This window comes from Crinia signifera, chromosome 8 (genome assembly GCF_055691185.1).
Source record: "Crinia signifera chromosome 8, ASM5569118v1, whole genome shotgun sequence".
Taxonomy (NCBI): domain Eukaryota; kingdom Metazoa; phylum Chordata; class Amphibia; order Anura; family Myobatrachidae; genus Crinia; species Crinia signifera.
Window position 1 is genome coordinate 158,280,125 of NC_139224.1, and position 15,929 is coordinate 158,296,053.

General features: G+C 45.8%; 1 protein-coding gene across 1 annotated transcript in view; it reads right to left on the bottom strand.

Moving 5' to 3' along the window:
* Positions 1-15,929, bottom strand: part of CCDC17 (coiled-coil domain containing 17) — a 65,126-nt gene that overhangs the window by 21,709 nt on the left and 27,488 nt on the right. Inside the window, exons 10-16 of the mRNA XM_083158243.1 lie at positions 8,515-8,738; positions 8,125-8,210; positions 7,584-7,799; positions 6,194-6,416; positions 5,998-6,108; positions 3,667-3,815; positions 886-1,018 (exon numbers count right to left, since the gene is read on the bottom strand). Of these exons, the coding sequence (XP_083014369.1) occupies positions 886-1,018; positions 3,667-3,815; positions 5,998-6,108; positions 6,194-6,416; positions 7,584-7,799; positions 8,125-8,210; positions 8,515-8,738 (1,142 nt within the window). The remainder of the gene's footprint in view (positions 1-885; positions 1,019-3,666; positions 3,816-5,997; positions 6,109-6,193; positions 6,417-7,583; positions 7,800-8,124; positions 8,211-8,514; positions 8,739-15,929) is intronic.

Sequence of the window (15,929 nt, forward strand, 5' to 3'; positions counted from 1 at the left end):
TAATTGCATCACATAGACATGTACACTGGGGGTGTTTTGCTAAAGCGATCACATGTGATTTTGTGTGTGATGCGATCGGCCGTCAGGGTGCAGTGAATAAATTAACTAGTGAGATCACATCACATCGCATGGCATGAAAATGCAATTTCACTACGCAGAATAGCCCACTAAGTAAATAGCTTAGTGGGCACCCTGCAAATATACAAGTACCCATTTAAGTTTTTCAGATTGACCAAAAGTGCCTAGTGACAATGGAATTCATGGAGCTCCTTGGAACCTGCCGGGCACCTAGGTTGCTTGCGGGAAATCTGCCCCTGGTACCAAGAGAGAGTTGGTACAAATTACCCAGACAGAGAACCGTGAGCACAGGGAAGAAATAAATATCAATGCACAGTAAAATATGGGAGCGGGCTTAGCCACTCCCCCTCCAGTGACCACACCCACCCACCACACCCTGGCCCACACAAAGTCTCGACAGCACTGTCTCTGTGGTAAATTCCCTACCGTATTTTTCCCCCCTGTTGCAGACTATTCCACCTACTGGATCTAATAGCATTTAAAAAATATTTCTATTATTTCATCAATTTTCCTTAAACGTGAAAGCGAGTTTACAAACGCAGTGGCCGTGGTCAATTTACGGTCACATTTATTTAATTTTTTTTGTTGAGAAGCTGGCAAAATTGTCCTTCTTTGTAGTTTTAGGTTATGTTCTATTAATTGTTCATGTAAATATATATAAATAAAATATTTTCAATTGTTCTGAACAAACTAAGCCGCTCTTTTGCTTGCGGAACAGAAATTACCGTGAATTTTCTATGAACATTTGATGCCTGTTGCAGTAAATGATTGGATATGAAATAGTTTTCAGGCGGCTGCTGCACTTACCCGACCGGTGCTCATGTGATATCCGGTCAGTCGCAGCGTCCCATCTCCGGGGGGAGCATCTGTTACTCTGTCTATAATAAATCCCAATCTGTCCCCTCCTTCTACGTTGCCTTTCTCCGCCATACTGTTATCTCTGAAACACACAGAGACATTTATCTAATTATAATCTGTTTTATTATTAATAGAATTGTTTTATAGCTGTATTCAAATACTGACAACACTGGCGGTGCCCCATCCGAAACATAAATAGTACTCCATTAAATCTCTTTTTAGGGGCCTTTGAACAGTAGAAAGTTATTATGTTGTTTTTTTAGGCTTATTATTTAATACAAAAGTACAAAACTATCAATAACCACATTTCTCCGCTAGCAAAGAGGGGGGGGGGTGCTGGTGGTTGGGTTCGGGGTTCAGTTCTGGGACAGGTGGTGGGCTACTGTTACAGTTAGTTGGGGGATGGAAAGATGATTGGATATTTTATTTTTGTTTTCAAAACTTTTTAGTTTATGAGGTCTGAGATTTTAATGAATAACAATATGTGGACTAATGGGGCGATTCAGCAGTTTCATTTGCAAAAGCAAACTCCTTCTTTAATGGGCAAAACCATGCTGCACCGCAGGTGGGGCAGATGTAACATGTGCAGAGAGAGTGAGATTTGGGGGAGTTATTTTGTTCCTGTGCAGGGTAAATACTGGCTGCTTTAGTCTTACACTGCAATTTAGACTTCAGTTTGAACACACCCCGCCCAAATGTAACTCTCTATGCACATGTTACATCTGCCCCACCTGCAGTGCAGCATGGTTTTGCCCATTAGAGAGATTTTGAGAACCAACCTGAATCGCCAACTAAATGTGCTGTGTGGTTCTCACTTCGCATCAATTATTTAATTCTTTCAAGTATCTTACAGGTGGGGCTCCCTAAACATGCATCCCTTTATTGGGCGTTTTAAGAGAGGAGGAGGCCCTGTGCAGCCTCCTCCGGCCGGGCCCCCTCCGCTCTGCTGGAAGCAGTGCTTTCATAGTAGGGCCTGAGCACTAGAGCGCCCAGACTTCACTGCTCATGCGCAGATCACCAGAAAAATGGCCACCACACCATTGTTCCAGCAATTTCAGCAGCACTCCTGCAGCCACCAATGGACTGTATTATGAAAGTATTATGAAAATGGGTGCAGATTCTGCGGTGTGGGCCCCCCTGGGACTCGGGCCCGTGTGCACTGTGCTCACAGCACCCATTATAAATACGCCACTGTCCCTTTTCCTCAGAGTAACTCAAACCTCCCTACTGTTGTGCAGTGACAACCTATACAACTGTGCACCATGGGGTTGATGTATCAAGCAGTAAAACAAGAGTGAAGTTGCCCATAGTAACCAATAAGTTTTGAGGAAGCATTTATCAAATACATTCTATAAAATTATATGTAAATGCTGATTGGTTGATGTCATTACTAACTGTCACATTCCCCAGATCACCTAGCTGGTGCACAGTTGTAGTCATTACTAACTGTCACATTCCCCAGATAACCTACCTGGTGCACAGTTTTAGTCATTACTAACTGTCACATTCCCCAGATCACCTAGCTGGAGCACAGCTGTAGTCATTACTAACTGTCACGTTCCCCAGATCACCCTAGCTGGTGCGCAGCTGTAGTCATTACTAACTGTCACATTCCCCAGATCACCTACCTGGTGCACAGTTTTAGTTATTACTAACTGTCACATTCCCCAGATCACCTAGCTGGAGCACAGCTGTAGTCATTACTAACTGTCACATTTCCCAGATCACCTAGCTGGCGCATAGCTGTAGTCATTACTAACGGTCACATTCCCCAGATTACCTAGCTGGTGCACAGGTGCAGTCATTACTAACTGTCACATTTCCCAGATCACCTAGCTGGTGCATAGCTGTAGTCATTACTAACTGTCACATTTCCCAGATCACCTAGCTGGTGCACAGCTGTAGTCATTACTAACGGTCACATTCCCCAGACCACCAACGTTTAGCACATTCATTAACATCACAAAAGTGGATTGTTCCCTCCCAGAAAAACACAAGGAAACCCATTCTGACACTGGTTCATTTTTTATTAATACAATTTTTATTTTGACTCTGGATGTTTTCAGAATAGAAATTACAGTCTCACAAAGTGCAAAAATAAAATGATTTGCCTGGGATATAAACAGGAATAATTTCTTATTTATACAACTTTCATTGACTGCATCTGACGATGCTTACAACACAGTAACATGATTGTGGCTGGTCTAACAGTTGCATCTGCGATATCATGCGCAAAGTAATGATGCTAGTTACTCTGGCCTCTGCAAAGGGCGGTTTGCATTGCACTATAGGTGCCGTAAGCCAACCGTTAATGGGAGAGAAGATCTGATGCTGCCTGACGCAGCTCAGATCCCTTCAGCTTCAGCAGGCGTCTGCAAGTAATAGATGCCTTCAGGTGCATTATCATACAGTGCTATTACTGCGGCTTCCAAATAAGCTGCAGTGATAGCAAATCCAGCCACACCTGAATGACCCCAGTATCTGATCCAGCACTGGAATGATTATGGTAGCATCATTGTAAACATTAGCTGTATAAACACCTGATGTTGTCAGTGTTTGTTAGGATTGTGTATCAATAAAGTATTTGAGAAGTCACTTCAGCTTCCTGTGACAGGCATGGTCACACAACTCCTCATGACTTCTAATACCCATATAATTGCATTCATATTTCTGTGTTGACATCCAGGAGTCTGTGTTGCACAGATGGGGCCTGGGGTGCCGCGGTCTCACCTCTGGCTGACATTCTGCTGGTTTGGTAATTCTCGGACTGGAGGTGGATCGACATAATCGGTGTAAGAGGACAGGTGGAATGAGTTGGGGGGCTGTTGAGCTGGAAAAGGTGCTGTGTTATCACCCATGGCGACGGCTGGGCCCGGCATCTGTGCGGTGACAGGAAAACATGTCAAAATTTACTACAGAGGGTTTAACTACTGGGGCGCAAATAGTTAAAACCGATAATAATAATAGTTTTATTGCTCCAATAAGAAAACGTTTATTTATTGGAAATAATGAATTTGGGCCCAGTGAGCATGGTTTGTATACCTAAAGGGGAAACGTGACCAAATTCTGGAATATCTCCGATGATTTTATGCTCCAACAGAGAAATAAAAGGAGGGAGAGATACCAGCCAATCAACTTCTGCCATTTTTTGAAAACCAGCCTGTAACATGGCAGCTGGAAGCTCATTGGCTGTTACTTTTACTCTCTACTTTTCAAATCTTAGAACATCCCATCCTATATCTCCAAGGCTTAGTACATATGCCCCCATGTGCACTGATTAAGGGTCAGCAGGTAAGTAAATGCCCATCTATACTACCACATTTCTCCTGGGAACAATATTTATAAAATACAATGTGCTACGGTTGGGGCCAAATGTAATAGGGTGAGATAAGTAAAAAAGTGAGAGATTTTAAGAGAGTTTTCCCATTCTCTTAAAGCAGCAATCAATGACATTGCAAAATCAACCTGGGTTTATAGTGTAAATGATTGCCGCTTTAAAAAAATGGGAAAGTTCTACCAAAATCTTCTTTTCTGGTTTTCTCACCCTATTACATTTGGCCCCTGGTGTTGGAGGCTTAATAACTCCTTTAAGCCTCTGGGACAGAGCCGGAAAACTTATAGGTGGGTGCAGCACTAAGGTTTGTGCTGTTGTGCACTTACTACCACTGCACATGCCCAGACAGTGTAGGAAACCATTACTGAGCATGCGTGGAGCTATGTGTATGACGGCATACACGTGTACAATATCGCTGTGACTGGAGGCGGCTTCTGCGATCCACGGGCCGATCAGGAGGAAGACTGGAGGTGACCTAAAGTCATCACAAACAGAGAAAGTGTCATGGGCGTATTATTGCAGTGCCATGGGTGTATTATGGCAGTGCCATGGGCGTATTATGAAAATATCATGGGTGTATTATGGCAGTACCAAGGGCGTATTATGGCAGTGCCATGGGCTTATTATGGCAGTGCCATGGGTGTGTTACATGAGTGCCATGGGCATGTTTTGGATGTGCTATGGCGAGTTATGGGAGTACCACGGGCATGTTTCTGCATGCAACTGCCATCTCTGCCGTAGCACAAATATCTTAAGCAAGTTACAAGGGATGCTCGAGGAGTCGATGTTGGGATCGATGGTTGAGATTGGATCCCCCAGCACACTTGACCAATAAAAGTGTTGTGCAGTTGAGAGAGGCACAGATGGGTCAGCATTAGGAGGGATTGCTGACACCTGAGTGCCATTGGAGAAGCCAGGGGTATCTCCAGGTAAGCTGGCTCTCAGATGTTGTAAGCCATTATCATGTGGCCTTACACTGGGCTATTAGGCCCAAAAATTTGTTATTGTGCATGGGATGGGTTTGGGAGTGTGATTCCCTCTTTGTTGGTATGGCTGGTCTGCTCCAGGGTAGCACACCCTAACACTTTATTAACATTTATGTTTTTCCCTATCACATTGTATGTATTATTTTAACCACACCTTCACCTCCTTACATAGCACTTATGTGCTTCTTATTTAACACCTACTAATTTTCATTTGTGTGCTGCCCTGGAGTAGTCAGCCTGTGCCGGCATATTGGGGGCCCACACCCCAGACCCATACCCAGTGTTAGGGACCCCCAGTGACAGAGATGCCTTGACGTACGGCCTGGGGGCTTAGCCCTATATCTGCAGATATATGCAACCAAGATCTCTGTATTATCTGATTATTATATGTATATTTCTCATTCAGTGTGCAATTGGGATACAAACTGTTTTTGTTCCTAACCAGATTTACCCCTCCCTGTTGGCACCTGAATGATATTACCTCTGATTGAGCAGCTTGCCAATAAAAGTGTTGTGCACTTGAGCATTGCCCAGATAAGGAAAGTGGGCATCGTAGGGTCTGCTCAGTCTACTGCATGGTAGAATATGAAGGGAATGGTTATTCTGGTATTTGCATATTCTTGTACTTGATTGGTATTACTAAGCTGGGCACCACTTAGATACCGTCAACTAAGATACATTTAGATCTACTTCAATGGCGATTTCATTGTTTGTCTCTGGTGTCACATGACTGTTACTTACCAATGGAGGATAGTGGTAGCGCGAGGCATTCCTGGGATCTATATCAGCCATTGACTGGAGTTCAGCGTCTCTGGCATTGATAACACGAAGATAAAGTTCTGCTTTCCCAACCTGTGGACACAACACCATAATAGGCATCATATATCACTATCGTATAGTCACATGTCACAGGCCCGGTAAGGAGCGCTCTTCCTACCTGAGGGACTGTGTTGAGCTGTCCCGTGCTCAGGCCTGGCCGCAGTGGTAAGGCTCTCACAGGCAGCTTCCACCGGCCACTAAGAACCTGATTATTATGATCAAACAGGTCCAGCTTTGTCCAACCGCAGGGAGACATGTGTTGAACTTCCTGACCGTAGGGATTAAACCCTCCGGCAGCTTGAAGCTCCATAATTAGAGCAATGGAGGAGCTCGGCCGGACCCTAAAGCAAAGATTAATTTAGGAGAAAGATCAGGCAATATGGATATCCACAGTAATGCAATATAGATGGACAAAGACAGTATACAAATAGTGCTTGGGGCCTTTACCAGTACAGGACAGCACAGCAGATGGATAGCACAGGTGATCAGACCAGTACAGGACAGCACAGCAGATGGATAGCACAGGTGATCAGACCAGGACAGGACAGCACAGCAGATGGATAGCACAGGTGATCAGACCAGTACAGGACAGCACAGGTGATCAGACCAGTACATGACAGTACAGCAGATGGATAGCACAGGTGATCAGACCAGTACAGGACAGCACAGCAGATGGATAGCACAGGTGATCAGACCAGTACAGGACAGCACAGCAGATGGATAGCACAGGTGATCAGACCAGTACAGGACAGCACAGCAGATGGATAGCACAGGTGATCAGACCAGTACAGGACAGCAGAGCAGATGGATAGCACAGGGGATCAGACCAGTACAGGACAGCACAGCAGACGGATAGCACAGGGGATCAGACCAGTATAGGACAGCACAGCAGATGGATAGCACAGGTGATCAGACCAGTATAGGACAGCACAGCAGATGGATAGCACAGGTGATCAGACCAGTACAAGACAGCACAGCAGACAGATAGCACAGGGGATAAGACCAGGACAGCACAGCACAGTAGATGGATAGCACAGGTGATCAGACCAGTACAGGACAGCACAGCAGACAGATAGCACAGGTGATCAGACCAGTATAGGACAGCACATCAGATGGATTGCACAGGTGATCAGACCAGTATAGGGCAGCACAGCAGATGGATAGCACAGGGGATCAGACCAGTACAGGACAGCACAGCAGATGGATAGCACAGGGGATCAGACCAGTACAGGACAGCACAGCAGATGGATAGCACAGGGGATCAGACCAGTACAGGACAGCACAACAGATGGATAGCACAGGTGATCAGACCAGTACAGGACAGCACAGCACAGCAGATGGGTAGCACAGGGGATCAGACCAGTACAGGACAGCACAACAGATGGATAGCACACGTGATCAGACCAGTACAGGACAGCACAGCACAGCAGATGGATAGCACAGGGTATCAGACCAGTACAGGACAGCACAGCACAGCAGATGGATAGCACAGGTGATCAGACCAGTACCTGGGTATCGGCTGCTTTGCACTCAGCATTGACATGTTTCCCCGGAAGGCATTTGCCACATGCTGTGAAGGATTCCACATCTCACACAGGGAGTCAGGGAGGGCAGATGATTGGCCCATTCTGTGCCCGTTGCTGTACAGGCCGCTCAGCAGCCGCACCTTCTGGTACGCCGGCTCCAACCCCAGTATGAAGTCGTAGAATATGACAAACCCGGCTCTGTCACCATAACAGAAACAAACACAAAATGAAACCAAAGCAATCGGAATTGTCTGACACTAGGGTTCCACCTGCCAGCACGGGGTACTATAAATAAATGCTGTAACCCACAGCAACTGGTCACACCTTTGCTTCCAACTTATTAGCTAAACGGTTGCTATGGGTTACAACACCTATATCCTACACAACATGTTTTCTGTAAGTCGTATGCTACATGCTGGATAAGTGGGCAATTATTTCATATTAGTAAATGAATAGAGACTAATAGAAGCAGACAGCCACTGTGGTTATGATGCTGGTTGGGTGGACATGGCGCATATCTTACACTGGATCGTATGGCGCTGGTCCCAATGCATCCAGAGGCTCCATTATATGTCTGTTTCCTGTGGGACTCAGAGGGCGCATTGAATCCTGAAACAACAGAAATCGGAGTTACACCACAGCACCCCCTACAGGAGAGGCAATGTTCTACGTACACAACAGGTGGGATGAATGTTAGTTTGAGATGCAGAAAGAAGAAAAACACAAAATACTGTAACCTGGCACACCATGGACGGCTCGGCCCCCAAAATCTTGTGAGGACCCCACACGTAAAGATACGTGGACATGACACATGGTAGCGGGATGATGGAGTCCAATGACTGGAAGCCTCCATTACGCCATCACCCTCTCAGAAGTTCTCGTTAGGCACAGACTGTTCTAATGATACACTCACCATACCGCCCATGGCAATGGTGGGCTCAGGTCTTCCTGGTGGCTGTCTAGGAGGGTGTACGGGTGGTGGGAGGGGTGGGGCCATGGGAGGAGGTTGGAAGGGCGGCGGTCCATGGCCACCACGAGGAGGCAGCCTTACGTCCCGCCTGAGGAGCTCGATGTCGCCCTGGAGCTGGGCCATTTGCTGGAGGTGCTCTTTCTGCATCTCATAGATCTCCGAGTCCACTGTGTGGAGAAGGACAGGCCTGTATTAGAATAATATCATTTTATCTATTACCTGTGGTATAATATAATACATATATCTGCATTATAATTCTATACAGTACCTGTAGTATAATAATATAAATCATTTATTGGCTTTGTCATAATATAATTCATCTTAACTTTATGCTGCTGAAGTTTTAGTCATTTTTTCTCCCTTCTAAAATGTTACAGAGCAATACAGAGCCGCCCATTGTCACCTTATCTGCAGATCACTCACATGCCCTGGCCAGTCACATCACACCATGTCATTACTATAGAGGGACTGTGGCCGGAGGCCGACACACAGGATATACTTGTGGCGCATTAGCCATTCTATAAATGGACGAATCGTCGCTAGGCGGCATTTACTGTAAATGTATAGGTAATAATGTTTTTTAACATGTTATATTTAGTGCTCTAGGCACAGTTGTAGAATTTCACATTTAAAATGTATAGATTATGCACAATTCAGAGGCGGAACTACCATTGGTGCAGCAGATGCATTGCACCGGGGCCCCTGAGGACTAAGGGGCCCACTGCTGCCCAGACCAGCAATGACTTATCATGTGTGTAACAGGGGAGGATGGACCCTAGTATTACATGTGGAGGGGATAGCCGGGCATTAGGTACAGTCCAGAAATGTCCCCACAGGGAGCACACTTATTTATTTTATTTATTATTCAAAACTGTTTATTATTTTTTCACATAGAAAAATATGTAAATCCACTTTCAGTGAAACATCAGGTAAATATGAAACTACAAGTTATAAGAAGGACAAGTCCGTATGATGTCTCAGTAACAGCAGTGGTTCGATCTTACATTTAGCATTGGCTCATTACATTAACATTTTGATCCAACCTATAATTGATGAATTACATGACAGAATTTAGGGAATTGGCGTCACAAAGGCTGGATATGATAGACGTTTCTTTTCTATACAGTTCTAATCTTTAAGTATTCTGTTGCCAATCATGGCATATCCTATCCACACATATTTTGTCATGTCCATCCACAGCCCTACGTGGCTTCAAATGTTTTAAGTTGCATTACTGTACATCAACCGACAATTCTCATACTATCAGTTTCCAGCTACTTGTCTCAGCAAAGACCACTTTGTGTTCTCGAACAGTCTGTAGTTCTTTGGTAGTGTGTTCTTTGGTAGGTGTGTCTACCGACTCAAGGTACATTCCCCATTTTTTGTGAAATTTTTCTATACCCTTTATCTATATCAGGCAAGGTAGCCTGTCGCTCATAGTATACAATTTTCAATAACATATTTGACACTTCTTGCATTCTTGGAGTCGACCTCTTTATCCAGTGCCCCAAAATACATTTCTGTGCAACAGTTATGATAATTGTCAGTGTGGGGATTATTTCTTTCGCCCTGGCTCCCAGTTCCCAAACAGAAAAATTTGCAAATATACATGCTATAGGATGTTTACGCACAGAAATATTCCAGAATACTGCTATCTTTCTGCATTGCCATACATTGTGAAAGTAATTGGCTTCTCTAGATTCCTCAGGTACCATATGTTTTCTTTGAGTTTGTGATATGTATGCTCTGTTAATAATTTTAAAATGTGTTTCCTGCAAAGAAGCAGAGTGTAAATATTTATATATTTTGTGGTTGTGTTTTATTATGGTCTGTTCGTCTTTCAGCTCGGGATGTCTTTCTGCCATACCATGGTTGCGCGCCCCCCAGGGCCGGTGCAAGGCACCGGAGTGCCCCAGGCGGGGGGGGTGGGTGGGCGGCCCGGCAATCACCCGGTTCACGGAGGGGGGGGGGAGGGTGCCGGGGTGTGCGGTGGTCCAGCTACTGTGCTACACAGTAGCCGTGAAAGGGGGGGGTGTGAAGCGGCTGCTACACGGGGAGGGGGGGGGGGGGGAAACGGGTGCCAGGCGTGCATCGGACCCGGCTACTCTGCTTGCGGACTCACCCCAGCCTGGAAAGTCACTCCACAGGGGTGGGGGGTTTGCGGGCGATGGGTGATGCGGCGGCGACAGGGGTGGAGGGAGGACAGCTGCTTCAAATTCCACCCTCCAGTGGCTGGCGCCCTAGGCAAATGCCTAAGGCTGCCTAGTGGTAGCGCCGGCCCTGGTGCCCCCACACCTTTGGGGCGTTAGATTGGGTCTCCATTAAGTTATAGTGTCTTAATCTGAAAACACAGGTCCCTGTCATAGTCAGCAGGGAGTTCACTGGGTCATTTGTACTTGTTTTCGGCATTGCTTTTGACATTGTTTGAATAAAATGTCTTGTCTGCAAGTACATGTAAAACTGATCATTTGTAATTGGATATTTTCCCTTCAGGGCTGAGAAGGACAGAACCTTTCCTCCCGGATCAAATACGCCCCTAATGGAGCAGATGCCCGCTTCTCTCCACGTGTTATATCTGAAGTTTTGCAATCCCGGGATGAATAGCGGGTTGTCCCACAAAGTGGTAAAGTGAGAAGAAGATGGGTCTCTTCCTAGTTTTTTGTTTGTAAATTTCCATGCCATGTATGTGATCGTCAATAAAATGTTTTTCGAAACCAGAGGGGGCAGTTCTTTTTTGGGGGTGTGTAATAAAGCTATTGGTGAGTAGGGGAAGAATAGTTCCATTTCTAGGTCATAATTTACAAATACTGAACGTTTCCAAATCCAGTCAGATATGTACCTAAAATGCGTGGCTCTGTTTGATGTGGACAAGTCAGACACCGCTAGTCCTCCCTCTAGTTTGGGTAATTTTAACTTGGCGAAGGCTACTCTTGGTTTTTTACCTGCCCATAGAAATCTTTTGAATTCCTGCTCTACCTTTAAAATATCCACTCTTGATATAATAATGGGTACCATATAATTGATTTTGGAAATATAATTGATTTCAATACTGCTATCCTTCCCATCAGGGATAGGGGATAATCTCTCCAATTTGTCATAGTCTGCAGCACATTAGTTAACACTGGTTTTACAGTTTTTTTCATAGAGTGATGATAGTTTCGTCGGGATGAGTATCCCTAAATATTTCAATGATTCTCTCGCTATAGGAAATTGAGCCAGGGTTGGGTGGTATTGGAATTCGTTTGTTTTCCCACTCAGTGGAAGGATTTCTGATTTTGTATAGTTAACCTTGTACCCGGCGAAGGATCCAAAGTTCTCTATGATCTTCACTATTGCTGGTACTGATGCCATCGGGTTGGACACGAACAATAACATATCGTCCGCGAATAGTGCTATCTTACATTGGGCGTTGCCAACCGCGATACCCTCAAACGAGATGAGTTTTCTCAGAGCCACCGCCAGGGGTTCAAGTGCCAAGGCAAACAATAGCGGGGATAGAGGGCATCCCTGGCGAGTGCCCCTCTCTATATTAAATATAGGAGGATAGGTGTGAGTTTCCTATGACCTGTGTTCTAGGAGTGGTGTATATATTACGGAGTAGGTGTGTAAAATCTTGAGATGTCCCAAATTTTTCTAATGTCGTAAAGAGATGGTCCCAGGTCACCAAGTCAAAAGCTTTTTCCGCGTCTAATGATAAAATAATATTAGTCTCCTCTGTTTTCGTGAGTTCTACCCATTGTTGTATGGCCAGTACTTTGCGAATGTTAGTAATTGACTGCCTTCCCCAAATAAATCTGGTTCGGTCCGGGTGTATGAGGCTGGGCATAATAATTTTTAGTCTATTTGAGATGATTTTGGTAAGCAATTTGTAATCTGCGTTTAGCAAGGTAAGATTCTGGCATTTCCGGGTTTCTACCCGGTTTTGGAAGTACTTTGATCAGTGCGGAATTAAAATGATGTGGTATTGGCTTTCCTGACATTATTTCATTAAACATGTTTTTTATTGGGTCTGCTATTCTGGGGGATAGGATTTTGTAAAACTCGTTAGATAAGCCATCTGGGCCTGGTGCTTTACCACTTTTTAGGATTTTTATGGCTGATTGTATTTATTCAGTAGTTATCGGGCATGTTAACGAGGTGACCTGGGATTCCATCATCTGGGGCAATGAAATGTCTGACCAGAATTTATGTTTTTTTGCATTATCTATGTTTTGGCTGGAATATAGCTCAGAATAGAACTTTTTGAGTAGATCTGTGATTTGTGCATTTGTCTTTACCATCTCCCCCTGGCGGTTCCTCAGCGGGGGTATCACGGTGGCTGGGTGTCTGCCTTTCAATAGGTGGGATAGTAATCTGCTAGACTTGTTAAATAATAGTAGTTTTATTTAGTTGTTGGGTTAGGATTCACCGTGAATGCCTGATAGGCTGCAGTGAGTTTGGACTGGGGTTCTAGGTAGTCTGCGTTATTTTGTTTGTGTAGGGACTTCACATATGATTGAATGACTCCCGCTATCACCGGTTTAGCTGCCTGCCAGAACAGTGTTGGGTCGCTAAGTTCACATTCTGCGTTATTGAATTTGTAGTCCATCCACGCGCCATCCAGCATATTTTTAAATTTGGTGGAGTTAGCCAGTTGTGAAGGGAACCTCCACTGGCGTATGGGGCCTTTATCCGCGCAGATGGACAACTTAAACCAGCAAAGAGCGTGGTCTGAGATATGTATGGCTTCCATTTTAGCATCTACAATTTGTCAGGTCTGGGATCTGTTGTGTTCCCGGCCCTGACCGTGGTGGACCAGTGGAGGGCGCTGTGTATCGGAAGGCTGGAGGCCTGATGAATGACATGCACAGAGGCAAGGCCTTGCGTACCAGAGTGTTGGCGGAGACCGTAAACAGAGGCGCGGAGTCTAACCTGCCAGCGGTATTCACCAGGGACCCCCGCAAGGGGATATGGACTTCGCTGCGTCTGACAGGCAGGTCGCGGCCCTCTGCCCTGGCCCTCTGGACGTAGGCTGTGAGTAGTAATGACACTGGAGACACGGGTAGGTGGAATAGTCTCTGGGAGGCTCAGTGTGAAAGTGTCAACACTGATGTCGACAGCAGGGTCGATGGGATCACTCAACTGCACGGTGGTAATTGCAGGAGGCTTCTGGAGATGGTATGCCAGGTGAGGATGGAAACAGGAGTAGTTACTCGACTGCAGAGTGGAATGGCAGGAGTCTTCTGGAGATGACAAACCAGGTAGTAACGGCAGAATCTGCGAGAGGTACACGGGGAGACCGGATAACCAGGAGCCTTTGGAAACAGCTGAACACAGGAGGTACTGAGGTCAGATGAACACAAATTCAAGGCGATGACTGAAAGTTAGAGGCCGAAATATATCCCCCTCGCTGAGTACTGATTGGCTAGCTGCAGCAGCACCAATCAGTACAGGGAAAGAGTGAGCACACCTGAGAGGTATGCAGGTGTGTGGGTCAGAGGTTACCCTGGCTGAACAGCGGGATTGGATCCTCTGGTCAGCTGAGCGCAAGTGTCATGGCGGCGCCCATGACGCGCGGAGTCCAGCGTGCCGGCATGTCGATTACACGGGTCAGCACCAGCCACACATGGGACATCCTGCCAGACACTGACAGCGACCAGAGGCCTTACTCTCAACACTGACCACCGGGAAGGTAACGGACGTGGTCTCAGACGGGGCTGAGACCCACGGTTTGTGACAGTACCCCCCCCTTTTAGGGTGGGCACCGAACACCCTTTAGGCTTGGACGGGTTCTCTTCATGGAATACTTTGAGTAAACGGGGGGCATGCACATCTTCTGCATCTGCCCAACTCCTCTCCTCAGGACCGTATCCTCTCCAATCAATAAGATACTGGAGACGCCCATACCTCCGACGAGAATCAATAATTTTGTTTATCTCGAATTCTACTCCCCTGCTGGTTCGAACTTTGGGTAATGATGGTGAAGAAGTATGGAAGCGATTCAGGATGAGAGGACGTAACAAAGAGATGTGGAATGAGTTGGGAATGCGTAAAGATTTGGGTAACTTCAATTTATATGCCACAGGATTGATCTTTTGTAGAACCGTGTAAGGACCGATAAATCTGGGAGCAAATTTCATAGAGGGAACTCTCAGTCTAAGATTCCGTGTAGAAAGCCAAACTCTATCCCCTGGACGTAACTCAGGAACAGCTCTCCTCTTGCGATCTGCAAAGAATTTGTACCTTGTTGAAGCTTTCTTGATGTTAGAATTAATCTCTCGCCAGATTTGAGAGAAATGGTTAACGGTTGCTGCGGCTGCAGGTACATCTATAGCAGGTAAATCTTCAAAATTGGGGACCCGGGGATTTTGTCCATAGACTATAAAGAAAGGGGAATGACCAGTGGTAGTGTGATACCTGAAGTTATGAGCAAATTCTGCCCACGGGAGGAGTTTCGACCAGTCATCTTGAGAGGATGATATATAAAGACGTAGGAAGGTCTCCAGATCCTGGTTCACCCTTTCTGTCTGACCGTTGGACTGGGGATGATAGCCTGAAGAAAACTTTAATTTGATTTGGAATGCATCAGACATGGCTCTCCAAAACCGTGCTACAAATTGTACCCCACGATCGGACACAATTTCGTCAGGCAAGCCATGACTTTTGAAGATATGTTGTACAAACAGCTGAGCCAGACTGGGAGCAGACGGTAGCGCGGGTAGCGGGATGAATCGGGCCATCTTGGAAAATCTGTCAACTATTACCCATATGGTGTTATACTCTTGAGATTTGGGTAAGTCGCAGATAAAGTCCATTGAAATGTGAGTCCAGGGACGAGATGGAATGGACAGAGGATGGAGCTGGCCGGCTGGAGCTTGTCGGGACACTTTGTGCTGTGCACACTCTGGACATGAAGCCACAAACTCTTTCACTTCCTTGCCGATCTGCGGCCACCAATAGGATCTCTGAAGAATTTTTAATGTCCCTTGGACGCCAGGATGCCCAGAGAATAACGACTTGTGTGCCCAGGAGAGAAGTTTCTGACGCAGTTCAGTGGGGACGAAGATTTTACCAGGAGGAGGCACAGGCGACACTTGAGTGGGAGCAAAGGCGATGGGGTCAAGAATGGGCAGATTCTCCTGCAGGTCAGAATCCTCTTGCATGGAACGAGATAAAGCATCCGCTTTCACATTCTGAGTGCCTGGACGGTATAACAACTTGAAAGAGAAACGAGAGAAAAACAAGGACCAACGAGCCTGTCGAGGATTCATACACTGGGCAGACTGGAGGTATAACAGGTTTTTATGATCTGTGAAGATCGTCACGGGGAACTTGGCACCTTCTAAAAGATATCTCCATTCTTCGAGAGATAATTTGAT